The 24,463-nt window shown below is 37.1% G+C and overlaps 1 protein-coding gene across 12 annotated transcripts in view; it reads right to left on the reverse strand.

Moving 5' to 3' along the window:
- The window catches only part of BAZ2B (bromodomain adjacent to zinc finger domain 2B), a 421,364-nt gene that overhangs the window by 23,120 nt on the left and 373,781 nt on the right, over window positions 1–24,463 (reverse strand). For all 12 annotated transcript variants that reach the window (XM_046018124.1, XM_046018127.1, XM_046018129.1 and 9 more), the window contains 5 exons: window positions 21,040–21,102; window positions 19,892–20,036; window positions 1,257–1,912; window positions 675–948; window positions 348–503 (listed from right to left, as the gene is read on the reverse strand). In XM_046018124.1, the coding sequence (XP_045874080.1) occupies window positions 348–503; window positions 675–948; window positions 1,257–1,912; window positions 19,892–20,036; window positions 21,040–21,102 (1,294 nt within the window). The remainder of the gene's footprint in view (window positions 1–347; window positions 504–674; window positions 949–1,256; window positions 1,913–19,891; window positions 20,037–21,039; window positions 21,103–24,463) is intronic.

Genomic DNA, 24,463 nt, shown 5'->3' on the forward strand with positions numbered 1-24,463 from the left:
AGCATGGGGAGCGGCAGGCAGAGGGAGAGGGAGAAGCAGACTCCCTGCTGAGCAAGGAACCTGATTTGAGGCACGATCTATCGTGACCTGAGCCGAAGGCAGTTGCTTAACCAACTTAACCAGGCACCTTAGGAATATTCTTTTTTAAGAACGCAATACATCCGTATGTTGTAAAAAAAACTTAAGTAATGCCAATTTAAGAAATATAAATAGTTACTATTTTTTGAGCAAGATAGAAAAAAAATGCCTCTCAGAAATAAATTAAAACATACTAAAATACATTTTAAGGTAAAAGAATTAATTTTCATAAGTAAGCAAGAGAGCAGAAATCTCTTTTAGGTACATACCATCCTTATTCTTGATGCAGGCTTGAGTAATGTAATCCAAATGTTTCTGAATTTGTTTCTGTAATGCCTTTTCTCTTATTCCTCTGAGATGCAGCACTTTAAGCAAAGCTTTTAGGTCTTCTGGGTCAATAATTCTCCACCAACCAAATTGCATTTCTAAGTCAAGATAAATATGTACATCTTTTACAAATATCTTGAATATGAATTAATGGCACAAAACAAATCAGCAGATTTATTACTACATATATAACCATCAAAGACTCAGTTATAAGACTCTACTAACAATGAAATAAAGTAAGTGGCTAAAAACTGTCTCAATGTACCTACCTTCTGGAATAGGTTTTGGACTAGGAAAATCTACTGGTTTTGCTACTTCAATAGCCGCAGGCTGAGTTGAGGAGACTTTTTCATTCTGTGGCACCGGAGATTCACTTTTACTTGAAGCAACATTGGGAGTCAAGAATGAATTACCATTTCCTTCAGATAATCCCAATCCTGATCCCAGACTAGGTAAAGGTGATGTAAACGGAATATTAGAAGCAAGCACGCCAGTGGGCCATCCACAGAACTGGAGTCCCATCATAGATACTCCACTTTTCACCTATAAAAAAAAACAAAATATTTTAAAAGAAGAACAATCTAAAAAGTTAGGAAAAATGTTTAGCATCTGAATTTTTTAAATTCTAAAAAAAAAAAAAAGAAAGGTAATTTAAGAAACCTTTGCCTTAGACTAGGAAAGGCATAGTAGTTGTAATGAAGCTTGGTAATAGCAATTGTGACTCTTTCCAGTTCTCAAACTGTGGCAGGGGTAATACAAACATCCAGCTGATTCCCCGGAGCGAGAATGTTCATGGGGTCAAAGATTAAATAAGGCAACACAGAAATGAATTAACAATGAGCAATACAAACCTGAAGAGATGATACAGCAAACGGATTGAGGCCCACGGGATTCTGAGCAGAAGATGATCCCAGAAGGGGGGCGGGGGCAGGTGAGGGGGATGTGGATGGTGGCTGAGACTGAGGAGTTACTACAGAAGCAGCTGGTACGTCAGCATGGGTAAGTGAAGTGTCATCACAAGGGGTTCTTGGCAGAAGGCTGAACCACTGTCTATTCTTCTCCGTCAGTGTTTTTAACAACTGGTCATTGGGTAGAGGACTATAGAACTTCCCTGGACCACTTGAACCAGGACTGAAAAGATTATTAGAGTCTGTCTTTTCCATGTTGCTTTGGGTTGCTGTTGATTGAATGCTGCCCAAGGAATGTTTTCCACTGTTTTGATAAGACAATGTACACCCATTTGCACTATTATTTGGTTTGGGGGTCATCACATCTGACTCAGGAGGCATCTTAGCTACTTCTAAAAGCTTGCTTAATTTTGAAAAAGAGCCAGGTTTCTGAAGAAACAGATTTGTGTTATCTTTTTCTTTAGGATCTTCCTTTTGCTCACAATGATCTGGATTTGAACAATTTAAAGTATCTTCAGAAGTCTCAAATATTTCTTCTTTGATCTGGATACTTTCTGCCTTTTTCAGTTTTTCTCTTTCTTTTGCAATTTCATCTAGTCCTACAAAAGTGAAAAGCATGAAAAAGATCAGTTTCTTCAGATCCAACCAATATTTTAATTGTATTTTATTACTGTTTATCAAGTTATATGCATAAATATATAAACTTTTCTAGATTAGTAATATTCTGCATTCTTCCTTTTTTATATAAAGGCTAGATTTTTTTGCTCATTGGAAAATTAATTTTATAATTAATCATTACAAAATTTTAAAATGTCAGAATTTTTTTTTTTAAAGATTTATCTATTTGTCTGACAGAGATCACAAGTAGGCAGAGAGGCAGGCAGAGAGAGAAGGGGAAGCCTGCTGAGCAGAGAGCCCAATGTGGGGCTCGATCCCAGGACCCTGAGATCATGACCTGAGCTGAAGGCAGAGGCCCAACTCATTGAGCCACCCAGGTGCCCCCAAATGTCAAAATATTGAAAGCCCTAATGCACAACAGAAATTACTATTAACACTTTTGTGTAAATCCTTCTAGGAGTTCTCTATGTATACACAGATACCTGTAAGCCTATAGAGTATAAAAAAAAGGAAATCCTATTACAATATTCTAAACCTACGTTTTATTAGATGATACTCTGAAAACATCCTGATGCATCAATAAATGGATAACTGCACCATAAATTTTAATAGCTATCTTCAATGGGATATATCATAATTTAAATAATCAATCTTCTACTGATGGCTATTAATAAGGTCTAAATATTCACTATTATAAACAGTGCTGTAAATGACAAATGATCTTATATCTGTATTGTTGGACTTTAAAACTTCTTTTCTCATTTACTTCTTGAGGATACATTTCTAGAAGAAAAAACTTACTGAATATTAAGATAGGTACCTTTCAGAGTTTTTGCAATATAATTGTCAAACTGCCCTCTAGAAAGTCTAAATCAATACACACTAATGCCAGAATTAAACAAAAGCATCTATTTCCCTATCTCTCTGTGAAACTGAATACTAACGATATTTTTGTCTTTTCCAATATCTGGAAGGTGAAAATCTGAATTGTATTTTTTTCCTGAACACTAGTAAGGCTGATTATCTTTTCATAGATTTATTGGGATTTCTCCTTTGTGACCCTCTGGTTCATATTTTGTCAAAAATATGACAAACATTTTAAAAAAATAATTCATAAAAACTCTTAAAAATATAAATCTACTAGTTTATTTGACTTGAAAAGTAATATATGTTCAAGGTAAAATATTCAGTAATGAGAGGTATAAGGTAAAACCTTTTCTGTCCTACTCCCCCCGTCCCTATTTCTACTCTTGAGAGGTAACCATGGTTAACCAATCATGCCTGTAGAGCCTTCTGGAAATCTTATATGATTCCTTGTGAGTATCATTTCACACTATTACACAAATGGGATACTATTCCACTTTTTCGCAACTTAGAACAAAATCCAAACCCCTACACAAGGCCTACCACATTGTATGATCGAGTTCCTGAAAACCTCCACAACCTCTGGCCATTTTTGTCCTTGTTCGTCCTTTCTCCCTTTTACAGGCTTCTCAACCATGCTAAGTTCTTTCCTGTCTTGCGGTCTTTGCACTTACTATTCCCTCTGCCTAGAATACTGTTTTATTGACTGGCTTTGTATCCTCGTGTTTCACATTATGTGTCACTTTGTCACAGAGGTTTTTTCTGATCACCTTATCTAAAGCAGGGTCCCCATACCATTCACCTTAGAATATCATTCTGTATATTTACTTGGCAGAATTCACCATTAGACACAATAATCTGTTTATTTTTTATTCCAATCCCCCACACACTAGAATTTAAATCAATAAGCTTTACTTAAAGGTAGAACAATGTTTACCTTGCTTATTATAGGGTCCCAAAAGCCTAACATGGTGCCTGCTATAAAATGGGGATTCAATCAAGATTTTTTAGTGATGAAATAAAAGAATGTATTTAATATTTTCACTGTTCACCTTCTACAGCTTTCAATGGCACAATATAGAACTATACTTCATCAGCTGCATAATATTCTATTATATGTATAGATCATGATTCACTTAACCGATCTTCTACTAATTTTGAAATAGCTCTTACATCCTTCTCTTGATATTAATTTCTACCTCAAATTACAAGCTTATTCCTCAGACTTATGATTCTAGGCACTCAGGTGTCACGGGGACTAGGTGTCTTTCACCTCCTTGCATGAAACAACCAAAATATACACAAAAATATATGAAACAATTTTGTAAGTTTGTAGTTTGTAAGAAACTGGACATCAGGTAACAATGAGAGAAAACAAATGCAGCAAGCCCTGTGATTGCCCAGCTTAGTGTCTTAGGACAGTTTCCAGGCTACATCACAGGGAGGAATTCAGGCAGAGCTGGCTGACTCCTGAGATGAGGAAATGGAACTTAGAGTCCAAGGGAGATCCAAGTGGTTACAATGCTCAGAAGGGAGTACTGGAAAGGAGACAGCAGCCTAGAGAGAGAACTCCACAGACCTATGGAAGGACTCCTCCAGTTTCAGCTGAATACTCATCAGCGCCCATGTGTAAGGAACCCAGCTGAGACCAGGGAAAGAACCACTTGAAAAGGATTAGAGTGCTAGGTGCTCACAAAGGCTGGGAATAGTACCTGTTCCTACCAACCAGCTTGGGAAACCCCCAAATTCACGGGCGTCAGGTAGAGTACTCGAGGATCTTGTGTCAGTTGTTAGGGGATAATTAGCCCTAGACTGAGCGCTATCCTAGTCCTGCCTAACAAGTTTTAAAAACCAAGACCTGAAAGGACCAAACTTTCTCTGAGTACTAGCACCTAACAAGGCAAAATTTACAATGTCAGGCATCCAATCAAAAGTAGAATGCATGCAAATACACAGGAAAACACAACACATAATTAGAAAAATCAATGAAAACTGAACCCAAACTAACAAGATAGTAGAATTAGCAGACAAGGACATTTTGAGAAAATAATGGTTGGAAAAATTTCAAACTTGATGAAAACTATAAGGCACAGATCCAAGAAATACAACAAACTCCAAGGAAAAGAAATATGAAGATAACTACAACAAAACATATAGTCAAATTGCTTAAAACCAATGAGACAGAAAAACCTTAAAGGCAGCTAGCAAAAAATCTTACGACTTATGTAATCTCTACGTACTTCCACACATTTGCCCTGAGAAGAAAACCCTACTTCATCACCTCTAATTAGGCAAACGTGAAATGAGTCACAAATATTCTCTTCATGTACCTGGCTTTATACAAGTTTTTGGTTAGTAAAGAAATACTAAGAGCTGTTCTTGATTTATTCTGAGAACTACTATCTTGAAAAACCTCTGTTATATGTCCAAAAATAAATGGGCTAACCAGTCAACTAATTTTTACCGGTTTGAGACTAGATGACTTCCCATTATATATGATAAAGTAGATTGAGCTGATGATACATTTTAATAGCCTACTCATGGTTGTTTTAACTTTTACATTCAAATTGCTTAATTATAAACAGCTAGACCTCTAACTAAAATGTAAAATTATTATTTTAAAGATTTATTTATTTATTTGACAGATAGCGATCACAAGTAGGCAGAGAGGCAGGCAGAGAGAGAGAAAGAGAGGATGAAGCAGGCTCCCCGCTGAGCAGAGAGCCCGATGTGGGGCTTGATTCCAGAACCCCAGGATTATGACCTGAGCTGAAGGCAGAGGCTTTAACCCACTGAGCCACCCAGGCGCATTTGTAAAATTATTTTTTAAAAATTGGAAGTATAAAGAGATTCTTTAATTTTAAATAATTTTCTATCTTCATTTCATACAACCCCCTGGTTCCTTCCAGTCCTCACTTATCTGACATGTGTCAATGAGTTTTAATAAACATCTTCGGGGCACCTGGGTGTCTCAGTGGGTTAAGCCTCTGCCTTTAGCTCAGGTCATGATCTTGGGGTCCTGGGATTGAGCTCTTTGCTCAGTGGGGAGTCTGCTTCCTCCTCTCTCTCTGCATACTTGTGATCTCTCTCTATCAAATAAATAATAAAATCTTAAAAAAAATAAACATCTTCAAAACGGACTGAGGAAGAGGAAGACAAGAGATGAAACAGGGAGTGCTGTTCACTGGATTCATTTCCCTGATAGTAAATGTAAGTGCATAATGACAAAGAAAATACCATTTGTCAATTGGAGTAAATCCTAAAAAAATACCAGATTATGTCTTCTTCAGTTTTATCAAAATCACTTCGAACCCTCTCGGGTTCACCTAACAGTTGGTTGTGGACCCAGGGGTCTACCACTCATTCTGAGTTCAAGTGAAAATTTTTTCCTTTGGCTCTCTTTATTTGGGCTGAAGCATGCTATAGCTTTCAAATAAATTTGACTACACTGTCAGTAAAACATGGATAAAGAACATAAGAAATGTGAAAACCCTGGTCTAAAATTCTGGTCTCTATGCAATGGCTTCCTCATAGGACTCAAAGGCACTTTCCCATTCCATCCAGCAGAACCTCAAGCGTACTCACACTGCTCCTTAGCTGTTTTCATTTAATAGTGTTACCATGACTCAGCTCCTAGGAGATGTCTTGCTATTACTGTGGAGAAGACTAAATGAAGGAGATTCTCAACATTTTCTCTCTCTAGGATTGTTCCTTCCCAGTCTGATTCAGGAATTAAAAAAAAAAAAGATGATTGATAGTATAATACCTGCTCCCTTCAGGTAAGAGTCCCCCACATATCCATAACAGAAATTTGTTTTCTACTTTTAGACCTAAAGGTGTAGCCACATCCTAATACAAAATGGAAGAGTGACAGTCACATCACAGTGTGTGTGTCTGTGTGTTTGTATGTGTGTGTGTATCACCAAACTTGTTTCATTTTCCTTTCACTTTGCTGAGAGCCTTTAGCTAGCTAATAGCAACACCGTTCTCAGGCTCCTAGGTATATACACTTTGCTTCTGGGTATGCATACCCCTTAGCACTGTTCCTAGATCTGAAGGTCCCTTGGTGGGTTTACTGTTAGAGAAACTAAGTGCTTTTTACCCTTTCGCACAATAACCCATCAATACAGAGCAAGGTGTAGGGTATAGTGTTTATCTCTGGAGTGCTCATCACACATCCAAGTCCTATGGAACCACAACTGGCGCTGGAAGATCCTGTGTACTGTTACTTCTCTGCTTATAAGTTGCCTTTACTAATAAACTTTCCTGCAATTAGCACTTTGTGTGTCATTAGTGGTTTTTGTAACCATGCATCTTGTACAGCAGTTGGTGTCTAGCAAAGTCCTAATGTCATGGATTTCTGGAAGAGGAACACACAAGGGTAGAAGATTTTCTCCTTGGGGTCAGCAGTAATTCACTTGGTGGGGTTAGGATGGTCTCAGTAGCTGTGCCCAAGGATGGCAGAAGCTCTCCCAAACAGGGAGACTAGTGATGATAAAGTGGCTTGAAATGCAGTCATTCCTCCTTCCTTAGCAGCTTAGAGACTTTCAAGAGTCTAAAGTTGGAGGGTGAACTAGAAAGGGTGGCAGCCCCTGTAGAAGGGAAAATGAGGCAAACTCCCATGATCCCTCTGTTATGATATATGAGGCAACTAGCCCCTGTGATAGAAAGCCAGTTATTGTGAGGCATGCTCTATAGGAGCCCGAGTGGGAAAACCCACAGAAGGAAATCCGGCAATAAACAGAGTAAGAAGAGCTAGGCTCTCAACAGGAGCACCACCAAAAGCAACACTTGGAAGGATCCTTAGAGGACTGGCTTGTTTGTTTGCATGATGAAGGGACAATAGCGGTATTAAAACAAGTGGAGGAGGGGGAAATGCCCTTGTTACAGAATGAGCATGAGCATGGGTTAACTAGTAGTGCTGCGACAGGTACTGCCACACTTTTCAAACTGGATGCTTGGTAGCTTTGGTAAGATCCCTGTTGGGGTGATTTTCCTGAGACTCTTGAATGTGAACTGGACTAGATCCACAAAGGACGTAGCTGCTCTGAGATACTAGCTACATTAGCATGATGATAAGAAAACCCAGGGCTTGAGAGGGGAAGGCCTGATAACATGATCTTCATGCAAAGGATGTTAAATGACAGAATCAGAACAGGTCTACCTAAGTGGACAATAGTTTTGACTTTACTCCTTAATCTGAGAGGCAGTGTTAGAAAGATATAGTTCTGGGGCGCCTGGGTGGCTCAGTCATTTAAGCATCTGCCTTCGGCTCAGGTCGTGATCCCAGGGTCCTGGGATCCAGCTCTACATCGGGCTCCCCGCTTGGTGGGAAGCCCGCTTCTCCCTCTCCTACTCCCCCTGCTTGTGTTCCCTCTCTTGCTGTGTCTCTCTCTGTCAAACAGATAAATAAAACCTTTAAAAAAATAGTTCTTTCAGATCATACGAGCCCCATTTCAGGTGAGGAAATGGAAAGAGAGCCTCATTTGTGGCACAGGTTTTTATACAAAATAAAAAGAAAAAAGGAACAAAGAAAAGAGAAGATAGACTTCTGGCAGAGACTCCCTCACACAAATAAATGTAGTACTGCTTATAGAGAGAAGGATTTATAAGACAGTAGTTGATGTGTTGTATAATTCTAGAGTGTGGAAGTGTTACCTGCCTCAAAAACCTAAAAGACCTAATGAGATGGTGGAAAAGAGACCTGTGAGATGAGACACAGAAGATCCAACATCCATGAGCCTGAAAAGTTGTCCACAGGGGGGATTCACCAGAAGATTAGGTGAAGAAGGTGCGTGGGGAGGACTGTTCTTCAGAGATTACAGCTGTTAAGCCTCACCCTCACCCACCATCTGGTAAGATCTCACAGTCTCTAGACTCTTCAAGAAAGAATTTGGAGAACAGCACCTAGGGAAATACCCTGTATCATCTCAACTCCTGAAATGGGGTTATGGGTGGAAATACTCACTCTCATCACCTCCACCTTATGAGTTTGATTCAACTCCAGAAGCCAGACTTTCTCTGTTCCTAATCTGGGTTCTTTCAAATGTAAGAAGGACTAGGGCTGGGCTCTGTCCCTGGGTCCCCCTCCAAAGGAGTGCTAACCACCCTCACTGTGCTGAAAGAAGAACCTCGAACATTTATGGGCTTGCTAACTAATGAGGGACTAAGTACATACGGTTCCAGAATGCAGAAAGGCCTTGGCCAACAAGTTCCTTTATTGGAGCTGGGAGTTGGTTGTTACCTATGGCTCAAAGCCCAGAATCACATTCACTGCAAAGGCTTTTGGGCCTTTAGTGTGAACTCCAGTTGTTCCTTTATCAGACTGCATACTGGCATGGAAATACTGCGGTATTTAAGTCCCGCACAAGCATTTCCACATATCAGTTGGACATATTTGTTGTGACCTCTATGGCAGCTTTGGTAACTTTTGGTCAGGCATGTTGTCAACACTCAGATGCACTGACCAGGCCTGCCAAGGCTGCACAACACAGTTACATACCTGTAGGAGAAAGACTGCACTTCTTATGTAAGAATAGATTCAGGTAGGGGTACTGAACAATGCCATTTCGCTATTTAACAAACCTGTTTGACACTAGCACTACAAGGGCCTATGACTCTGGCAAAGATATTCTGATGGCATTTGTTAGTTTTTGAGTATCTGATATTCTCTAGCCACTAAACAGTATATACTATTCCTGGATATGAAGGAGTTATTACGTCTCTCCCATGTGTGGACCATATAATACTATTAAGACTGAGACATATTTATTATATAGTAGGCTTTCCAGAAATGATAAGATCATATATTTGGAGTTCCTTTCATAGTTAGTTGCTGCCTTTCTTTCTTTCTTTTTTTTTTTTTTGTTTTTGATTTGTTTATTTGACAGAGACCACAAGCAGGCAGAGAGGCAGTCAGAGAGAGGGGGAAGCAGGCTCCTCACCGAGCAGAGAGCCTGATGCAGGGCTTGATCCCAGGACCCCGGGATCATGACCTGAGCTGAAGGCAGAGGCTTAACCCACTGAGCCACCCAGGTACCCCCATAGTTGCTGCCTTTCAATAGTGGGCTGGCCAACATAATACTGAATGGCTGGTCCATGCTCCCTCTTCTCCACAGGCAGTACAGAATGCTGGAATAGTATTCTAAAAGATGGTTGCACGAACTCCTCCACAGTTACCTCCAACCACTGTCTGATTTGGCTGCCCCCTACTGTTTATACTCTGAACACTCCTCATACCGCATAAAGGTCCCTACACCTTGGTGAAGTTCCCTGACATCTTGAAGTTGAAGAGCAGAGATGAGGAATCTACTTGGTATCCTGGGGACACTGAGTTTTTATACCCCAACATTCCTCTCCTTTTTTGGTACCTTTCAACTGGTGTCTGGGAGGATCCTGCTGTTCATATTACGGATGTATGAATGGACACAAAGGTCGATAGTCTCTTGTTTTCCAGATGACACTTGCAAGTAACACCCACAGGAGGAGCAATTTGAATTCTCTCTTTATTCCAAACAGTTCTAAATTTTTGTTGTGCACTCACCCTATAAGCAGGAGATTTTGCTGCAGTCCTTATACCCATACAGTGTACTCTGTCTGGAGGACATCTTTGGTGGGAAAATGGCACCTCCTGCTTTCATGTGGAACTTACTGTTTCAGAAAAAAAGGACAGACTGTATGGATCACCCCTGAAGATAATGATGGACTTGGCATGGGGATAAGCATGCCTACCACAGAGGGTGAGAGGGTGGATGTAGTGTGAATAACTCTCTCATCGCCTTTCTTACAGATATTAACAAATTGTACTGAATAGTCCTCTACAGCGATCCCACACAATGACACTTATTTCAAGGCTATCAGGATGCTGTATTTGTCATCCTCAACCTACTTAATTATGGAGGACCTTGTGGCCATTCCACTCCCAGACAATGCCACAGGAATTACTCATTACTCCAGACTCCTCATTTACTTGGGATATCCATGATTCTGTCCTTACTAATTATACTGTGTAAAACTCTATCTTCTTAGAGGCAGAGGGACACTCATACCCTGACAAGTCAGCTCCCAGTGATCCATTTCCCACATCAGGGGTGCCTGGTAGCACGTTTCTCCCCTTTAGACCTGGAGTTGAGTCTGACTAATGGCATGCTGGCAGTTATCCCCAGGAAGTTTAAATGCCACATGGATACAAAATGCAGCATTGAACCAGACTGTATCTTTCCTTGATAGGCACCCATGAAGTTGAGGATATGACCCCACATCAGTTAACCTGGGGGAAAATGCCATTGAGCAGTCTTGGGCTCTCATCACTGAACACTTTAGCATCGATTCCTTGACCTGAATAGTATTATAAATGCATAGTTTCAGACCGTTTGTTGGATATACTATAGAAATATGGCTCAGGGGAAATCTAAATCTACTAGTGTTGTGGAATGTTGTTTGTTTGGAATTTCTCTGGCTTATCTGAGGCCTCCTTCAGAAGACACCATTTAAAATACAATTGATAGATTGTTTATAGCAGCAAGGTCCATAATATGGAAACTATGGAAAGAACCTAGATGTCCATCAACAGATGAATGGATAAAGATGATGTGGTATATATATCTACAATGGAATACTATGTAGCCATCAAAAGAAATGAAATCTTGCCATATGCAATGATTTGGATGGAGCTAGAGGGTATTATGCTAAGCGAAATAAGTCAGTCAGAGAAAGACAATTATCATATGATCTCCCTGACATGAGGAATTTGAGAGGCAAGTCAGGAGGTTCATGGGAGAGAAGGGAGGGAAAAATGAAACAAGATGGGACCAGGGACAAACCATAAGAGACTCTTACTCTGAGGAACTGAGGGTTACTGGTAGGGGTGGGAGGGGAAGCGTTAGGGTGGCTGGGTGATGGATACTGGAGAGGGTATGTGCTATGGTGAGTGCTGTGAATTGTGTAAGACTGATGATTCACAGACCTATGCCCCTGGGGCAAATAATACATTATATGTTAATAAAAAATAAAAATAAAATAAAATATAATTGATAGAAGGCATCCATCTACTGAGTCACACCAAGGGTCAGGGGTAGACTAAAGGGAAACAAACCCTCAGTTTTAGCTAAATGGCTACAGGGGCTCTCCTCCTTCCCTTTTCCCTGAGGCCCATCAGCAAGCCAGATTAGCCACTGAGCTAGTTTGCAAAGGGATAGCAGGGCCTTTAGCTGCTGTCAGCACTGTTCCCAAGGCTCTCAGTATATGGAATCTGCCCTTTGTATTCCCAGGCTCAAGAGTTCCTTTGATACATGTTGTTGCTTAGAGAAACAAAGGGTTTTCTACCTCCTCTTGAACTAACCTAAAAATACAGAGTATAGGGGCGCCTGGGTGGCTCAGTGGGTTAAGCCTCTGCCTTTGGCTCAGGTCATGATCTCAGGGTCCTAGGATCGAGCCCCACATCAGGCTCTCTGCTCAGCGGGGAGCCTGCTTCCCCCTCTCTCTCTGCCTGCCTCTCTGCCTACTTGTGATCTTTCTCTCTGTCAAATAAATAAATAAAATATTAAAAAAAATACAGAGTATGAAGGAGGGCACCTCTCTCGAGAGCTCTTGTTGCTTGTGCAGTCTGCAGTCTGGACAACAGTGCTGTGGAACCAATATAGGGGCTCAGCAGATCCTACGTTCTTTGTTATGTCTCTACTCTAGAGTTGCCAGACTGACTTAGTTGTTATTATCAGCGTGTGTTTCACTTATGGTGTGAGTTATCTTGCATCTTATAAAACATGAATTTAGTTAATAGTTTTCTTTGGAGGTAATCCAAGATCTGATATCTTCTCTTTGGATAAAGCTATTATAGGGATTTTTAAAAATACGTGGGCATTTATTTTTCCAAAACTTGTGCATTTAAACTTTTAAATAGATGAATGTTAAGTCTAATTTCCTTAAGAACAGATTGTGCTTTTAGATAATTTTTTAAAAAGTAATAAATGAAAGGAATAGAACATTGCATATTGTTAATACTGTATTAACTTTTAATATCCACTTATTTTATGGTAGTTTCTACCAGTTAGTACTTACTCATCCTTATCAGCCTTGCCTCTCCAATACGCTACTTTCCTATAGAGCACACTAATATGCTCTTGTTCTTTGCCTGCTATACATAGTATATCTTTCCAATTAGATTGTGAGCTCTTCCTGGATAGAGGCAGGTTAATTGATTCTTTTGTATCTCCATAATGCTTAGTATAAGGCATAATATATGTGCATATTAAACATTTGATGATTAAAATCATAAAGGCTTTTCATTTTAATGAGCTGTAAGATAAAGGAAAGGGATCTACATCTGTTATTTATTTTATAACTTTCATAGCACTTAAAATAATATAGCAGATGCACATTCATCAGTGAATTAATAAAACCTTTATGAGGAAATAACCCCTAAGTGAAAATTTATTCCTACTTTTCTCCTGTACCATGCAATGACCACAAATAGTAGTATAAAGTATAATTAGTGTTTATGTATCACTTTGTAGTTCTCTTAAATCCATTATTTGACATGATAACAACAAAAGAGTTTAGACAGAGCCTAGTAAATTTCTTTTGTAGAGAGAGCGATCAGGGTCCAAAGAGGCTAAGCAAAAGGGCCCGAATAGAAACTGAACTCCAATAACTACAAATTCAATAAATGTTATTTAATCTGAGAGGCCTAAAATTAAAAAGAAAAGTTTCCTGTAAGCTTTTCTTATAAACCTTATAAAGACATTCAATTACTTACTTTCTTAAAATATTTTTAAAGTGCCTGCGATATATATAGTTCTATCTATAACATTAAGAAGAATCAAAAAGTACATATGACAATTATCAAACTTAATATGAGTATTTATCTACCAATTGCCAAGATAATTGTATAATTATTTGGTTTTCTAGGAGTTCACAGATAATAAAAAATAGTTCCACTTACATAAACTGCAGAAGAATTTATAAAAGGGCTAGAACTTGAGCTGGATCAAGAAAGGTGAAATTTAGATGGTGAAGAAAAGGCAAGTTAGCATTATATTGAACAGAATTTGACAAAACAAAGCATACAAAGTATGCAAAGCAGGAGGAATGCACATATGTTAAGCAACGGTGAGTAGACTTGTCTATGTTAATTCATACTGGAGAACAGTATAAAGATATTTTGAAGTCAGATTTATAGAAGGTCTTGAATGCTTGAATGCTAGGTTGGATACAGACTTATTACATCATATTATCAGCAATAGGGAGTCATTCAAGGTTTTAGAGTAGAGGCATGACATGATGACAGAATGTAATGGAAGGAAGAGAGTGAACATAGAGAAATTGGGGACAGGTATAATAATCCACATACCTATTAATAAAGAACCAATTTCAGCAGTGTTGAAAAGAGATTAACTTCAGACATTGTGAAGGAAAAGTTGATGCCCTAGATAACTTCAAGTTTACATGCCCAAATGATTGAGATTGATGTGCCCCTTAATCAAATTGAAGAATATGTAACTGGTCTTCAGTGGGGCTCGATTTTTTGTTTTTGTTTTTTTAAGCTTCACAGATGGTTCTTATAATAGATAGGCAAAGCCTCGTGCCTGGGTACTTCTTCACTGCTCTTAAGCTTTACCAAGCCTTGGCATCTAACAAGTGACTCATAATTTTACAACTTTTTTGTAATTTCATAATTTTAAATTAGATCTCTAAAGATATATGCACTTACATTTATTGCAGCATTAGTTTTTAAAAAATTCTAGTTAGTTAACATACAGTGTGATATCAGTTTTAGTTGTACAATTTAGTGATTCAATACTTGTATACAACACCCAGTGCTCATCACAAGTGCTCTCCTTAATACTCATCACCTGTTTTACCCATCCGCCCCCCACACCTCCCCTCTGGGAACCATCAGTGTGTTCTCTATAGTCAAGAGTCTGTTTCTTGGTTTATCTCTCTCTCTCTTTTTCCCCTATGTTCATCTGTTTTGTTTCTTAAATTCCACATATGAGTGAAATCATATGTATTTGTCTTTCTCTGACTGGCTTATTTTGCTTAGCATAATATCTGTAGCTCCATCCATGTCATTGCAAATGACAAGATTTCATTCTTTTTAAGGCTGCGTTATATATTCCACTGTGTGTGTGTGTGTTGTATATGCCACTGCTTCTTTATCCATTCATCAGTCTATGGACATTTTGGCTCTTTCCATAATCAGTTATTATAAATAATCCTGCTACAAACACTGGGGAGCATGTACCCTTCAAATCTGTACTTTTATATTCTCTGTGTAAATACCTAGTAATGCAGTTGCTAGACTGTAGGGTAGTTCTACTTTTAAATTTTCGAGGAGGCTCCATACTGTTTTCCACAGTGGCCCCACCAGTTTACATTCCCACCAACATTACATTACATGAGGGTTCCCCTTTCTCCATATCCTCACCCACATTTGTTGTTTCTCGTGTTGTTAATTTTACCCATTCTAACAGGTATGAGGTGATATCTCATTGTAGTTTTGATTTGTATTTCTCTGATGATGAGTGATTTGTGCATCTTTGTATGCATCTATTTGCCATCTGTGTGTCTTTTTGGGAGAAATGTCTGTTCATGTCTTCTGTACATTTTTAAAAATTGGATTGTGATTTTTTAGTATCTGAGTATTAGAAGTTTTTTATATATTTTGGATACTAATCCTTTATCAGGTATGTCATTTCTAAATATCTTCTCCAGTTTCATAGGTTGCCTTTTGGTTTTATTGATTGTTCCCTTCACTGTGCAAAAATTTTTTATTTTGATAAAGTCCTGATAGTTTATTTTTGCTTTTATTTCCCTTGCCTCAGGAGACATGTATAGTAAAAAGCTGCTATGGTTGTGTCAGAGAGGCTACTGCCTGTATTCTCTTTTAGGACTTAAATGGTTTCCTGTCTTACATTTAGGTCCTTAATCCATTTTCATGTATGGTGTAAGAAAATGATCCAATTTCATTCTTTTGCATGTAGCATTATTTTTAATAGCCAAGATATAGAAGCAACCCAAGTGTCCATCAATAGATGAGTAAGAAGATGTGGCGCACACACACACGCACACACACAGAGAAATATTACTCAGCTATAAAAAAAGAATAAAATCTTGCCATTTGGAACAACACTGGATAGGCCTCACAAGTATAATGCTAGGTGAAGTAAGTCACTCAAAAAAAAGACAAATACCATAGGATTTGATGCTCACATGTGGAATTTAAGATCAAAACAAATGAACAAGTAAAAAATGAAACAAAAAACCCCGATTCTTTTTTTTTTTAAGATTTTATGTATTTATTTGACACAGAGAGAGAGATCACAAGTAGGCAGAGCAGCAGGCAGAAAGGGGAGGGGAGCAGGCTCCCTGCTGAGCAGAGAGCCCAATGTGGGGCTTGATCCCAGGACCCTGGGATCATGACCTGAGCCGAAGGCAGAGGCTTAATCCGCTGAGCCACCCAGGTGCCCCCAAACCCCCGATTCTTAAATACAGAGAACAAACTGCTGGTTGCAAGAGTGGAGGTGGGTTGGGGGATGAATGAAATAAAGGGGGGTTAAGAGTACACTTATACTGGGGAATCTGGGTGGTTTAGTCAGTTATGTCAGTCACCTGACTTCAGCTCAGGTCATGATCTTAGGGTGGGGACTGAACCCCAGGTTGAGCTCTGTGCTCAGCAGGGAGTCTGTTCTTCTGTCTGCCCCTCCCCCTGCACTTGTTCTCTCTCTCTCTCACTCAAATAAATAAAATCTTAAAAAAAGAAAAGAGTACACTTATCTTGATGAGCACTGAGTAATGTATAGAATTGTTGAAACTTATATTGTATACCTGAAACTAATATAACACTATGTTATTACACTTAAATAAAAAAATAGATTTCTCTACTAAAACTTTCATTTAATTTTATTCAAAACAAACTCCTCCTCTTGGCTTCTCTGATTCAGTTTTTAAAAAATACAATTTTTCTACTGAGGATTGATTCATCAAATTTATCTTTGATTCCACTTATATCATATACAATAATTTCTCAGGAATTCTGCCTTTAAGATATCATGGTCTTCCCATGTTCCTTGGTTATATCTGAGCTTACAGTCTCCCTGCTTTTTATCTAGGCTACTAGAATGATCCCACACTGATTTTTCCACCCCTTTTTTCACCAATCCAAGGTGTACTTAACTCCCAGATTATTTTTGTCTCAGCCTTCAAGAGCTCATAGTCTATTGACAGAGCTGGCCCTGTATGCCAAAAATTGTAAAATATTAAAAATAGGCTATATAACATTTCCCTGTTTTGAGCCTTTTAGGCACTTTGTGTTTATACCTTTCATTGCTTCTGACCTCATTCTGATTTCCAAAGTTTTGTGGGTTTTTTTTTTTTTTAAGATTTTATTTTTATTTGAAAGAGACAGAGAGAACATAGGAGTGGGGTGAGAGACAGAGGGAGGAGCAGACTCCATGCTGAGGAGGGCACCCAATGCAAGACTTGATCCTGGGAGTCTGAGATCATGACCTGAGCCAAAGGCAGCCACTTAGCTACTAAGCTACCCAGGTGCCCTGACTTGCAAAATTCTAACTTTTCTTAGAGTGACTTGCAAATTTCTAACTTTTCTTAGAGTTGCCTCTTGGATCACCCCTGGATTGGAAAGCAACTATACTGGGATATAGGTCTATCTGGAAAAGCTAGGAGTTTCCTAAATACATAAACCAGAGCAATTCTGTTTTTGTTAGCTATTGGGGTTCTGCATAAGATTTTTAAAATTTTAAACAATTTATTTAAACAAAACTAAAGAAACAGTTAACCCATTTAACCCACATTTCTTCTATCACCCTCCTCCCTCTAACCTCTGGCAACAACCAATCTGTTCTTTTTATCTATGAGCTTGGTTTTCTTTTCTTTTTCTTTTATTATTTTTTTAGATTACGCATATAAGAGAGATCATATAGTATTTGTCTTTCTCTGACTTCACTTAGCATAACATCCTTGAGGTCCATCCAATTGTGGCAAATAGCAAGATTTCATTCTTTTTTATGGCTGAGTAACATTCCATATGATGTGTGGGTATATGTGTGTGTAGACCACATTGTCTTTTTTTATCCATTCATTCACTGATGGACACATAGGTTGTTTCCATAACCTGGAATAATATGTGAATAATATGGAATAATTTGTGAATAATGCTTCAGTGAACATGGGGGTGCATATACCTTTTGAGTTAGTGTTTTCATTTTTCTTTGGATAAATATCCAGAAGTAGAATTGCTGGATTATATGGTAGTCCCATTTTTAATTTTTTGAGGAACACTTATAATCTTTTCCATAGGCTTCACTGATTTATAACTCCACCCATCAGTTTACATCTCCACCAAGAGTTCCCTTTTCTTCTCATTGTCACCAACACTTATTATAATTTCTTGTCTTCTTGATTCTAGCCATTCTAACAGGTGTAAAGTGAGATCTCATTGTGATTTTGATTTGAGTTTCCCTGATGATTTGTGATATTGAGCACCTTTCCATATGCCTGTTGTTCAGTTGGCCATGTGTATGTTTGCTTTGGAAAAATGTCCATTCAGATCTGCCCATTTTTTAATCGGATTGTTTTTCTGCTTTGAGTCACATGAGTTCTTTATATATTTTGGCTATTAGTCTCTTATCAGATATAAGATTTGCAAATATTTTCACTCACTCAGTAGATTGCCTTTTCATTTTGCTGATTGTTTCCTTTGTTGTGCAAAAACTTTTTAGACTCATGGAGTCCCGCTTACTGATTAGTGTTTATTCCATGCTTTAAATATTTTTATTTTAAAATATTTTATGCAAATGGTAAAAAAAAGGAACCCACCATAGTCTTTTGTAAAGTCAACAGGCTGGCCCACCCATATCAATTAAAAAGAAATAAAAGGCAACTGAAGCTTCCATGTACCCTCCCTGACTCCATCAACAGCTTCTGCACTGGAAAGGCACAGCATGAAATTCATGTGTCATTCCAGTACATGACTTCATACTCTTACTTCATATAATTTTAAGCCATTGAAAATATATTATTGTGTAAAAAACACTGTTTACTATATGCCAACAATGCTTACATGCCAGCCACTACTCTAAGTACTTTATGTGCATTATTAACTGCCCCCCTTCCAGCAAAAGATTTTTATTTTAAAAAAGGCTGGTTCCATTCCTAAAAACATCTACCTTATAGAAATTCGGGTCTGGATATCTATGTGATTAATCAATCCCCTCTTTCCAGTGGACTGTTAAACTACTACAAGTCATGGATTGTGTTTTATAGATCTTTGAACCTCCTGCAGTGCCTAAAAATCCCTGGCATAAAGTATATATTCAAAGAAAGTGTGTTGGGAGAAGTTTCTGCCTATATGCATCACCGTGGAGCCACAGCTACATCCCTGGACTTGGGAGCACTGACTAATACTCTCAGTCCCACCAGAATTTTCACATTCGGAAACACCCAAACACATGGTTCTAAAAAGTTCAATTCCAGATGGCTTATGTAGCACATAAACACACTCTGTACTGAGTTAGTTAATGCAACGCAAGTGGAGGCAGCAAGAGAACAGTCTAAAGGTAAAACATCAAAGATTCTGTGGTAACACAAAACTCAAAGAAAAACGTTTAATGGCGAAGGAGGTGATCATAAATATCAAACATGAACAAGATTTCAAGATGAATGAGGATCATGATCAGGATCTTAGTTTAAACAAGTTATGTCCAGGGATACTGTCAGGATTGATGCTTGTTATGAAGGTTGAAGAATAAACCACATGTTAAAAAAATCTGACAATGGGGAGGGAGAAAAAAAATAGAGAAGCGGCTATAAAGGATAATACAGGTGGAGATCCTTGTCTACTAAATAAGAAAGGAATAGTCTATGTTTGATGCAGAAAGAGTGGCAGAAGAGAAATCATGGAAGGAATATTTATCAGTGAAAGAGGCATTATGATTTCAAAAGGAATGGGAATCAAGGTTTTACAATGTTTACCCGTAAACCAAATTTGATTCTGGAAGCACAAAATATATTGAAGAAATAACAGAGTTTTAAAAAATATGGTTTTTCATATTATTTTGTAACAGATTAACAGTTCCTACCTTCACCACTCTCCATGCCTTCTACAAAAATCCCCCCACACTGGGGAAGAATCCAGTACCGGCGTCTGTAACGATCCTGGCCAAACATCATCGAACGCAAAGAGTGAGAAGCGTCAAAGAGCTTCCTTCTGTACTGACTCTGTTGCTGTTAAAAAATGATGCATATAATTAAGCTATGGGTGTCAAATGGTTTAAAAATTAATATATAAGTGACTTTACACTTATTATGCCTTTAATAAGCAGCTAAATTCCAGTTCTGGGAACAGACAGCAAAAGAGTTACTGTTACATGCCTGACTTCAATTTCAGTAACACTTACAAAGTTAGAAATTATTTTGAAAGTAACAGGAATATTTTTGTCACCATGGGTTAAAGCATGCTTTATTTTATCAGTTATCTTATAGTAAAGCTTGTCTTATGCTTGGTAATAAAAAATGTGATCAAGTATTTTGCTGGCCAGAACTGGCTCAATCCTCTTGGTTATATAGTGTATGACAAATAATTCTCACATATGTAATTGACCATATCTGTATTTGTTTATTTTTATACGTATACTGTAAACCTATGTAACATACAACTAAGTTTTGGGATAAATTTGAGATGAATCTAACATGATATAATATATAGGTATCTTATAATATTAATATCATTATACTTCCAAAAATTCATCTTTTTTACAAAAGTTCATTTAAAACTTCAATAATGTTATTGAAATTCAATTTTTAATTGACTATTTTAAATGAGAAGTACACAAATATATAGTTTATAAATCCAGTGCAAATGTACAAATATAGTAATGTAAAATGAAACATAAGATGCTGAAACGATTACCATGATATTTGATTAAACTTTAAAAGTAATTACCTACATGAAATAAAACCATGTATTTACTTATATTTTGTATTTAAATGAAGAGCTGCAGAATAAGGCCCTGATTAAGTTTAGGCTTTTAACACTGGTTGGCATTAAACTTTTAAAGTTTAATTGTGAGACTGTTTCTAGAGCTCCTCATTTTAATTACTTATAAGAAAGCTTGTTTTAACTTAGCAGCCAGAAGAACTAATCCCATATAAGGTGGATCTTTAAAGCACTGAAAAAAAGATGTTAATCTGTAAAAAAGATGTTAACTGTAATCTGAAAAGTGCTTACTTTACTCAGTTTTTCAATCTGTTTTTCTAGCTCTTCAACACTTGCTGCTTGGTCACCTTCATCCTACACATAACAAAATACAGTATCATTTACCTGTTTTTAAGATTTATCTCTTTAATCAATCAGCAAATATTTAATGAAAGTCTCCTATACACAAAGTACCAGGATAGGCGCTATGGAAATAAGTAAGACTCAGTTGTTGCTCTTTATAAATAATATGGTAGGTAGAGAAAATATTAACCCTAAAAAACAAAAACCATCAAATAGTAGGAAGCTATAAGGATCTCAAGGTAAGTAGAGATCAAGAGTCATGGAGTTCAGGGGAAGGTGAGATTCAGTCTAGTGGGCATCTATACTAAGAAATGCTACATGGAAGTAGTTGTGTTTTTATTGTCGCTATTATTGTTTCTGTTTTAAGAAGTTGTGTTTTAGTCAGCTGTTGAAGAATGGTTAGGAATTGATCAATGAGAGAAAAGAAGGCAGGGCATTCCAGGAAGAGTTTGATATATTATGACCTGAAAAGTACATTAAGAGATAATGCGGGAGATGAGGCATGGATGAGTTGAGGGCTAAATTGTCGAGATCTGTGAATGCTTGACAATGGACAATGATATCCTTTGAGGGAGGTTAAACATCAGAACTATGCTTTCCAAAGATTAATCTGGTAACAGTTGTAAGATGGCCTGGAGCAGGGAAAGAACTAGAATTGGCAAATCTTGTTAGTAGATTCCTACAGTGATTCAAGAGGGAAGGAGAATGTGGGCATCACTGGTGTTAAAGAAATAGAAATAAGAAAAGCAAATGGATGTAAGAGATAATACATAATTAGAACTGCTAAGTCCTGACAAGTCCAGGATCTGAGGAGGGAAGGGTGAGGGAGAGGAAGGAAAGAGCAAATTATGATGTTAAAGCTTCCAATCTGGGAACTGCTAGAATACGGGTACTTTAATTCAAAAGAGTCATTTTTAGAGCAAAGAAGGTTAAGTTATATTTTGAACAACGAGCTTTTAGAAGAAAAAAAAATCTCTACTATATACAGTATTAATTTCATAAATGGAAAGTACGTGTGTGGCTATATGAATTTTTTCATTTTAGAAAATAAATATAGGAAAACTAGCCCCAAATTTTATATTTGAGAAGGAAATCATGAGGTAATAGAAGGTATATATGCTTCTTTGAATGTCAGCTACACTACTTTCATATAGGCAAATTACTTAACTCTTCTAAGACTGTTTTGTTATCCATAAATTGGTCATAATATTATCTGTAACATAGGATTTTTGTGAGAACTAAGTAAGAACAGATCTGAAAGCAAGTAGCATAGTTCCTGGTATATATATATATATATATATGTATATATATATATATATATATATGGGAAGTAATTATATATATATGTATATATATAGAGAGAGAAGGGAAGTAATTATATATATATTATATATATAATTATATATATAATTATATATATATATATTATATATATATTATATATATAATTACTTCCCTTCTTTCTGAAAATTATACTTTAATAAGAAGATGTAGGTATACTTAGGATAAAAAAAACCCAGAAATTTATTTTTGATGTTCACTTTTTTTTTTAAAGATTTTATTTATTTACTTGGCAGACAGAGATCACAAGTAGGCAGAGAGGCAGGCAGAGAGAGAAGAGGAAGCAGGCTCCCTGCTGAGTAGACAGCCAGATGCAGGGCTCCATCCCAGGACTCTGGGATCATGACCTGAGCTAAAGGCAGAGGCTTTAACCCACTGAGCCACCCAGGCACCCTTGATGTTCACTTTCTATAAGCATTTTTACAAAGCCATGTTGCCATCAACCACTATGAACAGTTATTTCTACACCGGTACCATTATTGACCCAATAAAAGGAGGTGAAAGGAAAATCTCAACAGTTTCACCGTTATCTATCATTATCCACTCCTTATCCAAATTTACTGAACCAAATTACAAAAGCATTTTGGGCATACTTTTTGTGCTAATCACAATATGATTTCTATTTGGGTTAAAAAAATCCTAAAATCTTTAAATTTTGACTCTCAAATAGATAATTCATATCTATAGGATTCTGAACAGATCTTCTGACCAAAGGATAAATGTTTGATAATTTGCTTATGTAAAAATAAAATTCAATCAACAAATACTTGAAACAAGACATGGAAGTAGCTATGCATCAGCCAAATTAACTAACTGCCCTTTCTAAGACTCTTCCTATGATGGAAAAGAAGTAAAGTGTCAACAAAAGTTCTATCTAAAGGAGCTTTGGCTAATAGTCCCTATAATTTTAAGAGATATGAAGGAACCTGAAAGACCAGAGTGAAAGCCAACAACAAAATTAAGAACACAGAATCCCTGCTATGGTTCTCCATGGTTTATCATCCCATAGAAAGAGCAATTATATGTCCGTATATGCTGGAGTTTAATTGCCCACATAACTTTACATGCCTAGTTGTGAAGTTAACGCTCACAAAAGTTTCAACACAGATCTAAGCATTAGAGAGACTCCATGTGTTAAAGGAATGAAAAGCGAGAAGATGGGATCATGTTTGAGACAAAGGGCTATCCATGACTTAGTCAAGGGCAGTATTTTCTAACTGAAAGAGATCATGTCGGTCTCTTCAATTAATCCTTTGAGAAGTATAACTACTGAGAGGCCAAATCTATTTTTGGAGGAATAATGTGCCTATCTTACCAGTTAGATTCATTAAATAGTTAAAATTTTATTTAATAGGAAATTGAGAAGTGGCTGCCAGTTCTTCATTATGAAGAATAGCTCTCAAATCATTTAAGGAAATGCTAATTTGCCTTCTTATTTTTAAAAGCTTTTAAACTGTTTTCTCATATTAATAACAAGCTATATACATTTGCCAGAATTTTGATCAATGAAACCCTACAATCTAATTAACTCTATAGTTCAACATTCATAAAAAAAAAGAGTACCACTTTAAATAATACATCTGGTCTAAGAAACATTAATAATGATTTTTAAATAATTAATAATGATTTTTAATCTCCCTTAAAGAAAAAAAATGTATGGCTTGTTAATTTTCCACGTAAAAAAAGGAGCCAGGCAAAACAAATAATTTCTGTAAATAAACTCTAATTTAGTAAGATAACCACCCAGTAGAATACATTAAAATCCCAATAGAGAGTTTTAAAATTTATGAGTTAATACTTCAAAACAATTTATAATATTAAGTGCTGAAGAGTGATCCTAATTCTATGAAAAGGTTATTAATATGGTCAGAAAGATTTAATTCCTGCTACAGAGACAGCTCCACTTGCCAAATGAAGCAGACCAGTTATAAATGGTATCTTTTGTTTGAGTAATTACAATTCTGATATCCAAATTATATGGCCTTCACATTATTTATCGCAGCATGAAAATATATGATCAAGTGGTTTCAAA

The sequence above is a fragment of the Meles meles genome, chromosome 9, assembly GCF_922984935.1.
Source record: "Meles meles chromosome 9, mMelMel3.1 paternal haplotype, whole genome shotgun sequence".
Classification (NCBI taxonomy): Eukaryota; Metazoa; Chordata; class Mammalia; order Carnivora; family Mustelidae; genus Meles; species Meles meles.